This window comes from Penicillium hordei (assembly GCF_028827395.1).
Source record: "Penicillium hordei strain IBT 12815 chromosome Unknown utg000006l_segment0_segment0, whole genome shotgun sequence".
Classification (NCBI taxonomy): domain Eukaryota; kingdom Fungi; phylum Ascomycota; class Eurotiomycetes; order Eurotiales; family Aspergillaceae; genus Penicillium; species Penicillium hordei.
The window spans coordinates 1,825,790-1,843,923 of NW_026623147.1; the positions used below are offsets into that span (position 1 = coordinate 1,825,790).

Consider the following 18,134-nt stretch of genomic DNA (forward strand, 5'->3'; position numbering starts at 1 on the left):
TATCACTGTCGACCATTCTCTCGTGCTTCTACTCGTCTTCGCTGCTCTTTCCCCCTCTTCAAACCCACACTGCGTTCCGCTGCCATGCCTTCTCCGTGTCCTGCTCTATCTGATGATGAGAGTGACACTAGCTCACGCCTGCCCGAGATCTTCTCGAACAACGCTTCCGACTCTGATTCCTCCACCGCACCTAGCGTCTTCGACTCAAGCAGCGAATCCGAATCCGAGTCTGAAGATGAGTCCGAAGATGAGCTGGCTTCAGAAGATGAAGAGAAGCAACTTCCACCAGAATACTATCTCCAGGAGGCCGAGTCTCTTGATGTCTCCCAGCTCCGACAGAAACGCTACAGCCCGAAAACTCAGGAGAGATTGGATGAGACGCAATATTTTTGGGATAGGTGAGACATCATTGTAACATCCCGCTTCTATTACTGGGTTCGCTGATTGTTCTAGGTTCTGTAATGGCACAAAGCGCGGTCCGGTGGAATGTTTGTCCTGGCTCTCTGATACAGAGGAGACGGTACGCTTCCTCAAGGCTCTCTTCTCCTGGCGGTGTGACCAGCGACGTGGAAAGGATGGACGTCGCACCCCAGGAGTGAAGACTAAAAGCTCGCTCGACTTATTCTGGAAGTGGTGGCATCTGATCTACAAGGCCGAGGTTGGACATGAGCTCAGCAAAGATATCCAAGTTAAGATCCGCGATGTGAGATCCCGATTGAGTGTCGAGATCGGCATGGATGGTACGCGACTGACGTTCCATAGGTCCTCGCGATAGTTGCCAGGGACAAGAAACTTTCCCTCAAAGGTCGACCGAAAGCGACCATGTATGTCGAGGATGTGGCCGAGTTTGCCCGAGTGATCCTGTCCACGACAGAGATGACTTTTCCTTGTGGCTGGTACCGGATACAACTCCTCCTTTTCTGCCAGCTGGCCGCCATCACTGGTAGCCGTCCCGGGGCGCTACTGAAACTTCGCTTCCAGGATCTCAAGTTGACACTGGTTCGGGATCCAAATGGAGGACGTCCTCGACTTTTCATCTACTTGAGACCTGAATTCACAAAATCATTTCTTGGTGAAAAAGAGTCGTAAGAATATCCCCTCACTAAGCCATTTTTTATGCTTGTCTTTCCTCCAGTCACATGCTTCTCAGCGCCCTTTTGCTTATCATTTCCAATCAGAAACACATTCCCGATTCCGGAGATCATCTTTGATCCCACGTTGGTCCTTAGTCCTCATGTTTTCCTGCTAGGCATGCTATTTAGAATTGGCGCATTTAAAAGTCTATCAAAAGACGGCCCTGTGATGGACTGTCCCGAGAAATTGTACCGTCTTCGGATCCTAGATGGACTTGGTGAGCAGGAATTAAAGCTGAAGGACGAAATTCTCGATCAGAATGTGTTTTGCCAAGCAGTACGAGAGGCGGATGGCCTTCGAATCGCACTCGAAAAGGGACTTACCGGGTCATGGCTGCGTTACAGAATGAAACGAGGTGGTGAGATTACCGGCTTCGCGGAAGTCGCGAAGCCATATTGTCTCCGATACGGCGCAGCAAAAGCGTTCAACGATAGTCGTGAGTGACACATTGTGCATATATGACTTTTGGCTAATGCGTTCCTCTCTACCAGCGGACGTATCGAATGAATTGCAGAACGTGATGCTGCAGCACGCCAGTATTGATACTTTTGTCCGGCACTATAGTGTGGGTATCCACGTAGATGCCCAGGCAATTGTACGGGGCATGCCCGCTCAGAAACAGCTCATGCGGTTTGCCTGCTCAATGAGTCGATCGATTGATCCTCGCAGACCCTATCGGCTTGAGGATTCGAGCTGTATCAAAGACATTCCCCGCGTGCGTACCCTGGAAGATAGAAAACAGGCGAGAAAGCGAATTCGAGACGCTAAGAAGCTCACCTATGAAGAAGCGCACGCTGGATTACAGCAGGAGTTCGGCGATATCCCACCGCAGAGTGGCCCTCATTCCCGAACAATCCGCAAGCGGTGGAAGGCTAAAGAGAAAGGTGTCAAAAAGTTACGCCAGAAATTTGATCATGCAGATGAGCAGTATGATCGCGCAGTGAAGCAATTACGAAATGAGAAGGGATGGCAAAAGCACCGATTGATTCGTGAAAATCTGGAGCGGTACAAAAATGAGCAGCCGGTGATCGACAGTGAGCGGCAACTTTCCGGAAAAGTTGTTGACGAAGAAGTTATGGGGGCGTTGCAGCGTACCGGCTATATGACACCGCAGCATATGACACTTATCGACAGTGTTCTGACTCTGCCGGGTACAACAGTCGAGAAAGAATATGAGCGTCGAATTGCTGCAATCAATGCAGTCATTGCGGTCTGTGATGCGGAAGAGGGTGCTCCCTCGCGGCCTCGGGCCCCGCAAAAACGCACCGCCGATGCTGCCGATATGCCACCTGCTGCCGCTCTGCCTAAGAGGCAGAAGTCTATCCCCTCAGATGAGAATGGTGATACTTTCCTTAAAGCGATCGCTTCTGTTTGCGTCAAATGTCCAGGGGAGAGACCAACGATCTGCTTTATTTGTCTTGGTAATACTAGACTGCCAGAACGCGAACGCCTGAAAATTTACAAGAACCCCGGGTCCCTCAGCCGACACTTCGTCAACAAACATATCAAGCCGTTCCCTAATGACATGCACTGTGAGTGCAACATTTGCGGGGAAAAGCTGATGTCAAAATCGGGACTCCTGAACCATGCGCAAAGAATGCATGGAACTATCTCCTGCCTACCTTTACCAGCTCTTGGCCTACCCCTTCCTTAAATATTCGATGTTTCTTGTTTCTCTGTTAAATGTGTCCTACAGAGCGAGGTCAAGCGTGTACAGTATACAAATATCCGCTCGCACAATTATTGATTTTGAGGAAATGCATTGATGACCACTCGTAGCCAAGATATCTAATAATGAAAAGGGTGTGCTTTCACGTTGCTGCACCTATTTGATGACCGCAAATAGTCTTGCGGGGGCCGCCTTTATGAGTTCAACACTGATTTTCGTGTAATATTTTAAGGAATATCGTGGTCTTTTTGCATTCTATTATTAATCAACTGTGGTTAGTTTCGGGGAACTCGATCGGCGTTCCCGGGAGCCCCACATCTTGTTCCTGAGGTCCAGGGGCCCGAGCTAGAGTCTACATCAGGTCGATGATTGGCTTCCAAGGAGATGACAAAACATGCTGTTCTCAATCGCAACGAAACCAAAATGAGTACGATATGTATCAACGAGGGCTAGGAATGGTAAAACCTTGAGTAAATTTCAAATCATCCGGCACAGCAACCGGTCCTCTTCTTGGACGTTTCCGATACTGTATTCTTGGATACCCGTGTTTTGGTAACCCTACCTTGGGGTGATTCGAGGCCCCTAAAGATCCAGAAACAGCGTCTCCTGGCCTGTATGGTTCGCTGTCCAAGATAGACATATATCGAGTGACACGAAGCCAAGTATGTAATAAATCTGTGGAATCATGTCCAAACAGGTCCTAGGCCTGGAGATGTGGGTCCGTGGTTGAGGAGCTGTGACCACAAGGCCTTAGTTCTCGGCCCCGTGATCTAGAACATATGACTCAAGGCCTATTACCGGACGGCCGTGGAGGCAGGTCCACCTTGGACGTACGTCCACGGCTCCTAGTCTAGGTGGGCTTTATCACTGTCAACCGGCGGCCACCCTGGCTTAGTGACCATAAGGGTCCTCGGTCTTCTGACTACGGTCTATATGGGTCATAGGTCTACTGGGGTGGAGATAAAACGGCCACAATGGTTGCCTAGGGGAGAGCAGTACCACCGGGGTGAGGCTGCAAGCAGAACAGCTGCTAGTTGGTAGTTGAGTCCGTAAAAGATATACGTCTAGTCAATGGCCATGGTGATATCACTTGACGTCAAGCTTGGGTGTGCGTTGATTATAGACTTTCAGTCATTGAACTAGACCTGCAACACGATACATATGCTTTATCCTGCAAAAGGGTGGCATCCGATATATCCCGTGATTGGTACCCGGCAGATAGGACACTTCTCCATTGTTCCAAGTCTTCCTGCGCATGACCTGCACACCATGTGTCCACATAGAATGAGCACCCAGCGATCTGGCTGCATATAACAGATCTTGCACTCTAAGATATGCTTTTCTCTTTGCTGGGAAAGTTCCTCTTGCGTCTTTTGGTGCCTCTCCCTCTCCTGGCGAAGTTCATCTCGAAGGATGCGATTTTTCTCTTGTAGCCGTTGCACTTTATGGCTAACCGCCCCCCGGAGCTCCTCAAAGGCGTTTTCCTGGTCCATTGTTAGTTAAGGACGAACAAGGTCTTATAGGGAACTGGTACCAAAGTAGACGGCTCTTTCGTTTCGGTTCTTTTGCGTTTGCGTGATGGTATCGTATCCGTCTCATCAGCGACTGATTCGACGATCATACTCTCAAAATCTCGATAACTGTAATCACGGCGAGGGGCCCTCCGAGGTCGTGAGCTACCTGGCTCGAGGCTTGGCAATTCCTCGTCATCGGTGATAATAATCGTGTCGGAGGGGCTTGCCATCGTGATCTTTGTCGCCGCTCTCAGGGCAGGAAAGTCGATACAAGCTTGGGAAGAGGAAAAGAGAATGTCAGAGCATACAACCGGCTGGGGGAAGGAGGCCCTTTATATACCTGAGATCCAACGGTGACGGACTCAGCCTCGGGAAATAATTGGACACTGGTGCGATCGCAATCTTCCAAGCTACATTACACGATTGGGCATCAAGTCGTGATAGTGATGCAACTAGGCGATAGCGTTGCATGTGCTGCCCCGACGAGGCAGACAGTGTATACCTATATTTATCCGGATCTCCCTACTCGACTGCGGCTCAGGAGATCATGGCCTGCTTATTCCTGTCTTTGAAGTTCCTGCACTGAATTCGAGCAACGCCAGTGACTGACTGCGCACATGATGCACATCAATAGCATGGCGCCGGAACGCCATCTTATGTAGCAAGGATACTTCCAGTACTCTCAAGTGATCGCCCGACGCAAGCAGCGAATAGTATCAACGAGGCAGTGCTGTCGCAGTTCTCGGTTGTGTGGGGTCCGCAAGGCGATATACTGCATGACTCCTCAGCTAGTAATGCCCTGGCGGCGCCTGGGTATTAAAAAGGATGACTGACCTCCTTTTCCCATTCTTTGGATATGATTCAGAACGGACGTAGACACACCAGCCCAGTGACCGCTGCACTCTTATTCAAGCTTGCTTCATTATCTGTTGGTTTCTACCTCCGCTGTGTCTCCGCTGTGTCTTATCACTTTCTGGGAAATGAGGGTGGATCTTGATCAAATCGAGTTCTACCATGGCCCAAGCTGCCCGCCGCTTTCTACCAGTGCAAAAAGCGTGCCCCCCAACCACGCCCCAGCTCATGTGCCACGATACCTCCAGCAGTCTTTTCCCACTGGGATCGGCTTCTGTCCAGGACCGTGTGAGGTACCCCTAGGACAGTCACCGCCACTGACCGGTACAACTCATGAGTGGAACATATTTGACTTCGAGATCAATCATGTCTATGGACCCACTCCGCCTGAAATGACGAAAGATGTCGGACCCCCAATGACAACAGATATACCAGCTGCCTGTGACATTCTGTTGGATCGTGGAAGTTCCGCGCTGGCTTTCTCAGGGCCAGTGCCATCGACACACTCCGCGAGAATAATCCCGTGTCCTGCAGGGCCAAATCACCTAGACCCTATTTCTCCTGATATGCGAGGAGATGATCTACCGGGTAAGCTGACACAACACGTTGAAATTAGGCCATCATCCTCTCATTGTCTGACTTTTTTTTATTGTAGAAACTGTTCCTGATACCCAACTATCGTGCACACCCTGCGTGACCGCACCCGTGTCTGCACCAGAACCTGCACCCGAACAAGCGAACTGTGTCTCTAGCAGTCTGTCTGTCGTGGGTGATTTTCAGCAAGAATTAGCCAAGCGGAAGTTATCTACCATGGAGCCCTCAGACCGTTCAGACAGTGGGAACTACGAAAATGATTCGGAGCCGAGTCAGACATCTAACCTAGGTGAAAATCCATGCTCAAGGGCAAACAAGGCTTCTGAGCGGGCTGAAGATCCCAGCACTATTGAAAACACGCCAGCCACATCTAGGCTGTCCTTTCCGCCAAGCAAGTTTCCACTGGCGAAACAGTAAATTGATCACTGCACTAAAGATAGCCAAAGGCAGGTATGCATTTGAGAAATAGAAGTTAAATTGATTTGATCAGCGAAGTAGACCAAACTGGCGAAGCTGTGAAGACCATTCAAATGGCAGTTGTTACGAAGCTATAAGCCTAACTGTCAGGATTTTAAGGCAGATGAAAAGCAAAACCAGCCTAGCACCAACTGATAACAATAGTCGTCATACCTAGAACACACCTGGAGCAAACCTGGAGCAAACCTGGAGCAAACCTGGAGCAAACCTGGAGCCAACCTGGAGCAAACCTGGAGCAAACCTGGAGCAAACCTGGAGCCAACCTGGAGCAAACCTGGAGCAAACCTGGAGCAAACCTGGAGCAAACCTGGAGCAAACCTGGAGCAAACCTGGAGCAAACCTGGAGCAAACCTGGAGCAAACCTGGAGTAGCAATTGGCCTTGGCGAAAAGTGTTCGTATTAGGGAATCCCCTATTTAGCACTAGGGAGGTTCAATACTGACCATCACACTCTTCGAGGTAAGCAATGATATTGTGAAATTCAAAATGAAAATTTCCTGTTCCGCTTTCCGTTGACCTGTTTCCCAAAGCATGAACCATCTCCAGGTTCGAGTCCAACCCTACGATTTCGCCAACTGTGTTCAAGTCGGACCGTGCCTTGAACCGACCTGTTGAACTGCCACAAGTGAACTATCTACTATCCATGAACATCAAATTAATCTGTCCTTCTTTTATATACCCCAGTTCAGAAACAAGCACAAGAGAGTTCAACAAATAGTAATTTCATACATTAAGTTACATGATTGTTTACTACCCGTGTATTGCCCTTGTCAGTACTTTTGTTCTATGTACCTTTCTGCTGCCATGCGTTCCACCAAAATTGGTATATTTTTCAACAAAACCAATTATAGTGATATAAAAAACTAATATAGATAACTATGTAGGCGATATGATACAACATTTTCTTTCCTATCCATGCCAGACGTTTTTGTGGATGATCTTGGTGTCATGGTAGTAATCAATGGATTTCCAGGTGGTCCATATCGGCCTGTAATCCGCCACTCTAACACTTTGTGATGTTTGCTTGAAAAGAGGTATCGAATAAGAAATTAAATAATTATTGTTTCTGCTGCACTCGGCAATATTGAATATGTGGATTGGGAGTGACGGGTTTCGAATGTGTAGGTACCTGGGGGGTGTTTCATCACACAGGGCATTTTATGTCACCGGGATGGGGGTTAGGTGCGACTTCTCACCCACCCACCCAAGATACGCCTTCCTCGTGCTTGTTTCCTCACACTATCCGTCCTTATATTTTCCTCCCTTCTCTTTCTTCACACACCCATCCGCGCCAGGCACCTGCTTCACAAGGGCCGTTATTCGGTCATCCTCACTATCGAAAATCGACTGAAAGTGTCTATTTAATTCCTCATTCCGGAGGGCTTTCAGGAACTGAAATGCCTCAGTCGTATTTCAAATTACCGAAAAACCAAGTTTGGGGTTGGATTGAGGCAACGGGGACTCATACGGCGCAGGCGGAGGTTATCCAACATGAGCTTAGTAGAATCACAACAGTGCTAGTAACACAGTACAAGAAAGATCATTTTATCATCCTGCTTGGTCGCGGATGGAAAGCTGGGAAAGCAATATGGGCTTTTCGGCTGTCTCAGGGCATGGTTGAGGAAGGACAGCCTATGATGCTCTGCAGGACTATATCCAGCAGGCCCTCCAAGAGAAAGCCGAAGGAACGTATCTCTGGGTGGCCCTCGTCGTCCAGGAACTCGAGCACGTCGACCGCTGGAAAGTACGGCAAGTGGTGAACGACATCCCAAGAGGATTGGACGACCTGTATCGGCGAATGATTGATCAGATGAAAGGATTGGCGAGCGAAGACATGGAGTGCTGCCGGCTGATACTTTCGGCGACCGCATTAGCCTATTGACCACTTCAACTGCTAGAGCTGGGGGTGGTGTCCGGTCTCCCGGACGAGATCGCCGGGAACGCTCGGGATATCGAGACGATGATCAGCAGGGGCGGCTCGTTCCTCACGGTTCGTGACTCGACAATATACTTTGTCCACCAGTCTGCCAAGGACTATCTAATCGACTGAGCATATTCCCCTCTGGCTTCGCAGCCGCTCACCGCTGTATGCTTATGCAATCCCTGCAGGCCATGCATAAGACATTACGACGCGATATGTATAGCCTGCGTGCCCTTGGTACTCCCATCGACCGGGCCAAGCGGCCTACGTCAGATCCCCTGGCGGCAGTGGGTTACTCATGTATCTACTGGGTGGACCATCTGGAAGAAAGTGTCAAGGTGGAAGCTTTGTTACGAATGCTCTGTCTTTACTGGCTGCGACTAGTTTACTTGTTTTGGGGTCTGGTGGGGGGGTCTCCATCCTTTACGAAGGCTGGCGGGTTGTGGCAGGTAACGGGTCTTCGCTATTGTTCAAATTTCTTGCTCATGGTTTGGTTAGGGAGGTGTCGGGATATCCACATTGGATGGGAATATCGAGGATCACGACGCGGTAGGAGCATTTCTCCGAGAAAGATATCTCTACTGGCTTGAGGCATTGAGTCTTCTTCGAGGAATGACGGAAGGAATACTAGCCATCCAGAAGCTTGAGTTTCTGTTACAGGTATATATTGGACACAAGATCTATGATAACATTCTAATATCACCGCAGAAGCGATTAAGAGCAACGGAACTGCAGGAGCTGGTTCACGATGGGTACCGATTTATACGCTACCATCGAGCTACAATCGAGCAGAGCCCTCTCCAGGCGTACGGTTCGGCGATGATATTCAGCCCATCGCGGAGTGTGATCAAGCAGCTGTTCAAGCACGAGTGGCCTCGTAACATCACAATTGCGCCAGAGATGGGAGCTGACTGGAATGCGCACACCGGGGCCTGCCTGCAGACGCTGGAGGGCCATAATGACCGGGTCAGCTCAGTGGTGTTCTCCCAGGACAGCAGCCGCGTCGCGTCCGGGTCGAGTGACAAGACGATCAAGACCTGGGATGCGCACACCGGGGCCTGCCTGCAGACGCTGGAGGGCCATAATGACCGGGTCAGCTCAGTGGTGTTCTCCCAGGACAGCAGCCGCGTCGCGTCCGGGTCGGGTGACGACACGATCAAGATCTGGGATGCGCACACCGTGGCCTGCCTGCAAACCTTCACCGTCGGCTCTGCTGTATACAATTTGTCTTTCGACACTACCGGTTCTTCTCTTCACACTGACGTTGGAATTGTCGCCCTTCGCGACTCGCCGACACCTACCCTTACCATCTCGAAAAACGTTGCGGCTTCAGAACTTCAATTCCTTCGGGCAAGCCAGTCGTCGCAAAGTCCTGAATATCAAGGTTCTGGTATCAGTTCCGATGGGTTCTGGATCACACGGGGTTCACAGAATTGGATATGGCTACCTCCTGCATATCGCCCACTCTGTTCTGCTGTAGGACGGTCTGGAATAGCCGTGGTGATTGGCTGCCAGTCTGGACGTGTCTTGATCTTCGGATTCGCGCCTGAGGATCCTAACTGAGCCCTTTATGGCCAATAGCTAAGATAGCAAATGCTTCACAATCTCAGCACGGCCTTGTTTTGCCACGCACTTTTTCTTTCTCCCCGACGGCCGTGGTCGTCACCTGATGGTCGGTCCTAGCTTAGAAGGGTAACCTTCCGTAATAATTACAGACGGGCCGTGGGGTGGCTACTATATTAAGCGTCAGTTATATATTTCATACACCACGTTACACATTGTTATTTTTCCGTGTATTCAACGTCACAATTTTGTGAGCTTTGTACCTTTCCGCCGCCAAGAATTTGGCCCAACTCAACATTCCCGTAGCTTACATTATTGTAATAGCATGAAAAGATAACGACCGCGATTGAAAGGGCCCAGTAACACAAGATTGTCCTTTGTACTCATCTATGACGCCTGAGTGGGTGATCTTGGCGTCCCAGTAGTCGACGGCAGATCTCCTAGGGGTACATGAAGTCGTGTACTTCCGCATCGGGACACAGTTTTTTTAATGTTTCCCAAGAGCAGTGGTACGAAAGGTGACCTAATCAACGTATTCACTATTTTCAGATAACAATCAGTATGTGGTGAGAGGACAAGGATGCGCGACAGTGCAAGTACCTCGCGGCTGTTTCATCACATAGTGCGTTTCATATCGCCGGGACGGGGGTTACAGGGGATGACACCGATTTCCGGAAATACTGTAGTACAGTAGCGACCGGTATCGCCTTCCATGTCGGGCACAGAGAGATCATCTTTCAAACCCTAATCACATGACCCGCTAACCCATATGTGGATAGCGCGTAAATAAGGCGTTTTGTAGCAAACCAGGTAATAAATACCAGAAGCTTAAAGTACCAGTATGGAAGATACAATGTCTAGAACTAGACGCACTGGCTGATACTTCCAGCCTGGAAGATTCGATGCAAAATGAGCAAACATAGGATTCCTTGAACAGGCAATCTATCAATAATTCCATCTCCACTGCACAAAATTCATTGGTTGTGAGAGTATTATGCCTCAGCCTCACCTGTTAACCCCGCCCCTCCACTCATGAACTCTGGCATTCATTCCCCAGATCTGGTCTCTATAACATCTTTATTTATCCCATATTACTATGAACTCACGATAGGCTATTTAGTCTCCAAAGTCACACTTATATATTTCATTATGGCAGCCAGGGCCTCTCTATCCCATGACGATTACACGGTCGGGTGGATCTGCGCTTTACCCCTGGAGATGGCAGCCGCAAAGCTAATGTTGGACGCAATACACCGGAGTTTACCTTGCACATCGACTGATCAAAATAACTATATTTTGGGAACCATCGGGGAACACAATATTGTTATTGCCTGTTTACCAAGTGGCACATATGGCGCTGTATCAGCTGCAACGGTAGCGATGCAGTTGCTCTCGAGTTTCCACTCTATCCGATTTGGCCTTATGGTCGGTATCGGTGGAGGTGTACCAAGCCGCAACGCAGACATTCGTCTAGGCGATATTGTGGTGAGCCAGCCAGCAGGCACATCCGGAGGCGTGATCCAATACGATCTGGGTAAAGCGTTAAGCGGCGGACAATTCCAGCGAACAGGGATGCTTGACCGGCCACCCAAGGTTCTATTGACTGCCCTCAGTACACTTCGGGCCCACCACACCACAGAAGATAGTCAAGTTCTTAACTTCATTTCTGACGCCCAAAATAAAATGACGTCGCAGACAGCTACTACAGACTTTAAAAGACCAACCAAAGAGGATCTTTTATACCAAACAGATTATGACCACGGAGCATCTAATACATGTGTCAATTGTGATCGGTCTAAACTGACTCCACGGCCTCCACGACACTATCAAGAACCAGTGGTACACTATGGACTGATTGCATCTGCGAATCAGGTAGTGAAAAATGGCACACAGCGAGATCAGCTGGCTCAAGACCTAGGGGTCCTCTGCGTGGAAATGGAAGCTGCGGGGCTTATGAATGACTTTCCATGTGTAGTCATTCGAGGCATTTGTGACTATGCGGACTCACACAAGAACGAGGAATGGCAAGGATATGCGGCAGCGGTAGCAGCGGCCTATGCAAAAGAGCTTGTCTTGCTGGTTCCAATTGATCAGATTGAAATTACGCCGACAGTACGAGACATGCATGTCGACCCACGTCTGGTTTTGGATCTGCTCGAATTAGCTACAAAAAAACGAAACATGGATGATGACGATTCAGAAGGATCAACACTCTGTTCAGATATCTCTGCAAGGAAAAAGCCTCGTCTGCATTTCTCTAGGTCCTCAGACCCCGAGGAAAGTGACTCAACCGACGGTGACGGTAACAGCATTTCCAATGAGAGCAACCAAGAGAATGCGCATAATATCTTAGAGCCTCCAGATGCTTCTCAGGGTACTGAAAGCTATGCTAGTGTTTCAGAAAGACCAACAGCTGGGGATGCAACAAGCGAAAACGGCTCATCTGATTGGTATGAATCCTCCCCGTTGGAAGACTGCTCTAAAAATAACACCTAAAATGAAACTGACATCCCGGGACCTGATAGGACATCCTCGGAAGAGGAAAGCCTCAGCTCGGAATTTTAGTTTCACTATGCATTTGATAGACGTCATAATGCATCTCCAGGGTAACAAGGGGGTATGAAGTGGTGGACATAACAAACGTCGTTGTCAATCGGAAATGCTCGGTCTTATACTGGATGCGAAGCGCAGTATCGAGACGCAGACACTGAATCAATTGTCAATTTTATCCTTACATCATCCTCACACCCGTGTATCTCTCTTTCAGGCACATGATACAAGCATAGAAGCAAATAGCCACATACTGGGAGACTGTTTGTCCTATTCGCATGCCAATTCCCAACCGTTTTCTAATGTCCTACGATCAACTACAAATTACCGGGAAGGGCTAAGAGGCTACGATTGTAACTGGCGAATTCCATAAAAACCGAATACTTTCAGCATTGAAGACTGTCATCAGGATATATTGATTTCATTGTTAGTGATTAGTTCATTACATGCACGATTCTCTACACTTGTGGCACAAAGTAACTTCGCTACTCAACATACTATTTACATTGAAAATTTCGAACTTCTTCATTGCCAACATCTACATACGCAAATCATCACTTCCAAGTGCTGAGTGAACCTGACTTGACGAACAATTGCATACATATTGGCATCTTTGCCTTTTAGGAACTGGTGAGTATGTCGCTATTGTGATATAACATGATATATGATCATTCAGTTCCGGAGCTCAAGCTTCCGGGGCATCTTTCGGTCCGTTATAATCTTTGTTTATGAGTTGCAATGACGTGATGGTACTATATTCTCAGGGCTGTATCAATACATTAGAATTACATCTATTTGTTTGTATTGTACCATTCGGTCTTGTGACGAATCCTCAAATACGCGCTAAACCATATATGGACTGGCACCGCATGTGATTAGGGTTTGAAAACACTCCTCTGCGTTGTCCGATATGGAAGGCGAAAGCGGTCGGCACTGTAGACCACGGCCTTTTGAGCCAAAAGCGTAGCAAAAAACTAGATAGAAGCTACTATGCTGTTTTAGTTTGTGGGTAAGCATCTGAAACGGCGCACCTAGTAGGTAATGCGTGGAAATTCTTTATGCCTTTAGGTCACGGCACGGGAGCGGCAACTTAACACCACGACCATTTCAGTGTTGTGTTACTGTACGCCGAAATTAGACGTGTTGAGGTTGACCTAACCGTCATTCTATAGGCATTGATCTATAACGTCTTCAAATTTTAGAAATTCAATCAAAAATTTGACGGCTGTTCTACCAAGAGTGAGGAGGGAGCATATTTTGGCACCGTAATCTTAGCTACCACTAAAATCGGCGAGCATTATAGCCCTGTCATAAGTATTCATGAGGCTAAAATAAATATAGGGTAAAATTATGGTGGCAATAATATTGGAGAGCTTTAAATTTACAAAGATACAATATTATCATGAGGCTAAAATTAATCGAAGTAAAAAATACAGAGGGAGTTTATCGGAAACCAATTCGATGTCAAGAGATAGCAACACATAGGATAGCAGCCATTAATGGTCAAACGTGGTGTTCGGACACGAGGCACATTAATAGACACTGGGTATGGATATGGAGTGTAGATTCTGTACAGGTCGCAGCAATTTATGTGCCTTTTATTTTATTTATTTCTATAGATTTGGGCGGTAGGTCTAAATATATTTGAGGACACAAATATCCTCTCTTCTACTACATATCTAATTTTTAAGGATAATGGTAGTCACGTGTTAAAGAACTCACAGAATTGAGTGACTTTTGAAGGATTTATAGCCAGCTTTAAGCCCAGAATAGTCACTTCGCATGGAATACTTGTGTAATAAATCAAGTGCCATTGCTGAAATAAATATTGAAAAATCATTCATACTGCGACGTTGTGCCGAGAAGTCAACATGCCGGTCGAGCAATCTCAACAAATCGAGGTTTATAAACTACTCTTCGAAGCCGGCTTGCTAGAGCATATTGGCCAAGATAAAAAACCTGCCGAAAAGCTCCCAGATACACTCATCAATGGGAAAGGCGTACTTAGCAGCTCACAAAATACTAGACTTGGCAAGGCAATTGACGTGGTATTGACTCACATAAAGGAGGCAGAAGAGGAAAGTATTTGGCAGTTGCCTGGCTATAATGGAGGGAATCTACCGGATCTGTTCGAGCAAATCATAAAATATGCAAAGAATGACGATAGAGGCGAGGAAGCTGAGGATGCTCTAAAAAGTGGGTCTACTGTTTCAAGCACTTGGTTAAGCTAACGGTACGTAGGGATCCAACCGATCGCTGGCGATGTACCTCAGCCATCAGCTTTACACCATACGGAATCAACAGACGGCATCGCCGACCAAGAAAATACCCCTCCTGTGAAAGCAGAGAATTCCCACCTACCAACAGGACAAAAGGACGATACTTCAAACTTCAAAACATACACTTCTGCTCCAAAACAGGGTTTCCAGCAAAATAACAGACACCCAAATATGCACACCACTAGCCATGTGGGAGGTTTGAAGTTAGATCGCGGAAACAAGTCTATCACCCTTATGTGGGCTGAAGCAGGCTACGTGAACCTTGAAATAGAAAAAGATGAACAGCGGACCTGGGTCTTATTTGAGATAAAATCGGCACGCCCAAAAAGAAATAAGGATGAGCAGACTGAGTATATTAGCCGGTATGGAGTTGAGAGATATGATGCATCAAATCAAAAATTTTATGTCACGATCGTAGACAAAAGTGAGATCGGAAAGTCCACGGCTGAAGACTGGCATAATATCAAGGATACGGAGAGGGAGAGGAAATTGGTTCATATTCCTTCTTTGCAAGACAAACGAGAAGACTATGGGGAGTTGGACCAGTTCCACTTCTGTTGTTATTCAATACCAAAAAACAGAGAAGCCGGAAAAGCCAAAAGAACACCTCCTGTTTACTCTTGTATCACAACTACGAAGAAACCTGGCTTTCACCTCGTCACATTGTCAAAATTCGAGACAATTGACGCCAAGGCAAGGGAATATGTGCAAGTCTTCTGCAAAATGATTGGCCGGCCGAATCCGTGGGAGACAAGGTCAAAGAAGGTTAATGTGGTTGATCCGGATTGTCACGAGCCCATTGAAGATAGGACAAGCTCTGGGGGAATAGTTGAAATCCCACGATCGAAGAATTCGTTGTCCTTTGATATGGGAATGAACAGTACGGGAAAAAATGAAGATACTGAAAGCAAAATACGTCATCTTATTCGTGAAGAGGTGACGATTCAGACTAAAGAACTAGGAAGAAGTATGAAGGAAGTGACTATTAAGACTGAAGAAATAAGAAGAAGTATGGACGAGCGGTTTAAGGTCTTCGAAGATAACATCGATAACATCAAAGACATGCTTCAAAGGCTTGTATCTCCCAGGCAACTTCTTTCTCCGTCCGAAGATGACTAAATGTGGGTAATTCGGAATTCCAAAGTATGTCAGGAAAATACCAAGATTGTCCAAACACATGCGGTCCCTTGAGATTATAGACTTTGCCTGCTGTTTCTTGCCTTGATGCATTTGAGAAAACAAGATTGTAGACACTTGTGCTAGCCTGCTGTCAATTTTTCTTTCGCGCTTTTTTTCAAAGTTGTGGTAGAATGAATACGAATAATATAGTTGTTAAGTTTTCAGCTAATACTTCCTCTGCCTCCTCCAGCAAGACGAAGTTCCTTGACGATTCGGAGGATGCTCGCATAACCCTAACCCGAACCCAGAGATTTCTCATAGTTTGCTAGTGCTCGCTGGTACATAATAGGTCTGTGTGGGTCTTATAAGACAATAGACCCTATTAAAATGTATATATTTCGACGGAGGCTTCGAGCAGCCGCGATAATTCGCTGTTCCAGGGATTGTCGAAGCCCCAAGGATATTTTGTTTGCTCTCAATAAGGCAAGAGAAGAGGAGGAGGAGGAGGAGGGGGAGGAGGAGTAGTAGTACTACCTACCTTGGCGTTTCTACTAGTTTTTTACTAGTATTTTTTTTACTCGGATTACAAAGGAGTTACAGGTTTAGTTCTTGAAAGTAAAAAAAAGGGTTGTTACTTAGGTTATTTCTACTAGTCTTTTACTTCGTTTTGTATTATACCATTCGGCCATGTGACGGATCGTTCAATACGAGGTTAACCAAATACGGCTTAGCAACTCATGTGACTAGGGTTTCGAAAAGCTACTCTGCGTTGTCCGACATGGAAGGCGAAAGCGGTCGCCACTATAACTAACGTAGTATGACGAAGATTAGATATGGCGGGTGTCCTATAAATAGTTAGTAACTAGTATTATACCAGTAAAAGAGTACATACATTGTACGGCTTTTTGAACGACCTCGTGAGCTCCTTACCCCACGGCCTCGTTTCGACTTTGTACGGGTAATTGAATGGTAACCCGATGAGCTAAATTCATGAAGCTCCTTTTTCAGGGGCTATATCATCTTCTTGGACAGCGTAGCGTTTTTGTCGTTTTAATTCTAAATATATTAGTTAAATACTAGTAAATTAGAGTCAATATACGTACCCTCCCGACGTATACTTGCTCTAAACCGTGACTCCATATCATCTGCATGATAGGAGCGCTTAATATCGAAAGTGATACGGTTATGGTATTGATCCATATCTATTCTGTCGAGAATCCTAGACCTAGGTAATCATAAGTAAATAGTAGTACACTAGTATATAATTAATATATACTTACTTTATGACTGCAGAAAGTAGCGTATCCTGTGTACCCATATGGTAGGATTTATAGTGGCTTTGCTCCACTGCATTTGTATGCTTCCGGGCATCTTCAAAGAATTCAGGATTCATTGGTGAGCATGCTTTACAAATACCAGCTGCAATCACATCGATCTGCTTGTGGCGTATCCATCCCTCAAGCTCCGGCGTATGTTCTAGAAATAGATATTAGTAGTATTTTACTAGTAAATTAAGCATACTTTTAATAAGTATAGCTAATTTCCGAAAATCAGCTACACTTTTGCAGTCCATCAAGCCAATTAGGCGACTACGGGCCTCAATATGCGAAAGATCGTCTGGATCCTGGCTTGCTGGCACCAATTTAATGATAGTACGCATGAAGTGGATCTTACAGTGAGCATGGAGAAAAGAATTTCCCCATACATAGAAATGGTTAATCATCATCCCCAATTTCCAAGTAAATCGAATTCAGCACATTTTCGTGATCCAAGGTTCAATAGAGGTGTGACCTAACAAATCTACCATCTTATTGGGCAGATAAGTCATTGTAAAGCAACATTACACCCCACCATTAATGTATCTACGTATGTCTTCGCTCGTCCACTGTGTTAGTAGCGTGAACGTGGCTGAACAAGATGAGAGGGTAGTGGCCAGACGACCGACCAAAGTCCAGTCTGTTTGGCTTGTTTGCAAGTGAGGGGTTCTATACCGGGCATGACCCATACAACCTTGATACGATAGCTACAGTATTTATTTTATGACATTATTTATTACCGTACTAAGATACTGCCGAGATTGTGGGTAAAGGGTAAGCTAACCGTAAAAGGTATGGCGTTATGTAAAATAGAGTTCGACAAGAGGTGAAACTGATTTCGAGCGCGTCTGTACTACTAATTAATCAGCCCTAAAGTTTCTTAGAGGATTATAAAAGATTTATTAATAGCTTTTTCGGTAAAAAGTAAAATTAATTCTCCGGCAAACAATTTCGTTTGCAGCGTTGAACTTGCACACAAGAAATTTATCCAAGGTGATAAGAAGATGTAATAAAATGAACTTGATTGTTGTCACACTTATAGTTACACTTAGAAATAAACTAGATGTTCCTCTTCATTAGAACTGTTCAAGCTCATATCCCTGCTGTTGCATGTTGAATTATAGACCCAGGTCTACCGTTAGGCAGA

General features: G+C 46.6%; 7 protein-coding genes across 7 annotated transcripts; 5 read left to right on the forward strand and 2 right to left on the reverse strand.

Annotated features, from left to right (window-relative positions):
- Positions 1-84: 84 nt before the first annotated feature.
- N7537_011376 (uncharacterized protein) lies at positions 85-2,788 on the forward strand (the record flags this gene model as incomplete). Its single annotated transcript, XM_056902430.1, has 5 exons — positions 85-398; positions 454-703; positions 763-1,085; positions 1,179-1,570; positions 1,626-2,788. 5 exons carry the CDS (start codon positions 85-87, stop codon positions 2,786-2,788), a joined length of 2,442 nt encoding a protein of 813 aa, XP_056747717.1.
- Positions 2,789-4,014: 1,226 nt separating this feature from the next.
- N7537_011377 (RING finger protein) lies at positions 4,015-4,547 on the reverse strand (the record flags this gene model as incomplete). Its single annotated transcript, XM_056902431.1, has 2 exons — positions 4,015-4,287; positions 4,338-4,547. Coding segments are annotated over 2 exons (483 nt in total), but the record flags the coding sequence as incomplete, so codon positions are not given.
- Positions 4,548-5,297: 750 nt separating this feature from the next.
- On the forward strand, positions 5,298-6,180 carry N7537_011378 (uncharacterized protein; the record flags this gene model as incomplete). Its single annotated transcript, XM_056902432.1, has 2 exons — positions 5,298-5,757; positions 5,825-6,180. The coding sequence occupies 2 exons, from the start codon at positions 5,298-5,300 to the stop codon at positions 6,178-6,180; spliced, it is 816 nt and encodes a 271-aa protein (XP_056747719.1).
- A 2,195-nt stretch (positions 6,181-8,375) lies between these two features.
- On the forward strand, positions 8,376-9,723 carry N7537_011379 (WD40 repeat domain-containing protein; the record flags this gene model as incomplete). Its single annotated transcript, XM_056902433.1, has 3 exons — positions 8,376-8,609; positions 8,659-8,820; positions 8,869-9,723. 3 exons carry the CDS (start codon positions 8,376-8,378, stop codon positions 9,721-9,723), a joined length of 1,251 nt encoding a protein of 416 aa, XP_056747720.1.
- A 2,181-nt stretch (positions 9,724-11,904) lies between these two features.
- On the forward strand, positions 11,905-12,219 carry N7537_011380 (uncharacterized protein; the record flags this gene model as incomplete). The annotated part of the gene is made up of 1 exon (XM_056902434.1): positions 11,905-12,219. The coding sequence occupies one exon, from the start codon at positions 11,905-11,907 to the stop codon at positions 12,217-12,219; it is 315 nt and encodes a 104-aa protein (XP_056747721.1).
- Positions 12,220-14,144: 1,925 nt separating this feature from the next.
- Positions 14,145-15,671, forward strand: N7537_011381 (uncharacterized protein; the record flags this gene model as incomplete). The annotated part of the gene is made up of 2 exons (XM_056902435.1): positions 14,145-14,469; positions 14,515-15,671. 2 exons carry the CDS (start codon positions 14,145-14,147, stop codon positions 15,669-15,671), a joined length of 1,482 nt encoding a protein of 493 aa, XP_056747722.1.
- A 988-nt stretch (positions 15,672-16,659) lies between these two features.
- Positions 16,660-17,331, reverse strand: N7537_011382 (uncharacterized protein; the record flags this gene model as incomplete). Its single annotated transcript, XM_056902436.1, has 4 exons — positions 16,660-16,727; positions 16,775-16,896; positions 16,952-17,147; positions 17,193-17,331. The coding sequence occupies 4 exons, from the start codon at positions 17,329-17,331 to the stop codon at positions 16,660-16,662; spliced, it is 525 nt and encodes a 174-aa protein (XP_056747723.1).
- Positions 17,332-18,134: the final 803 nt, after the last annotated feature.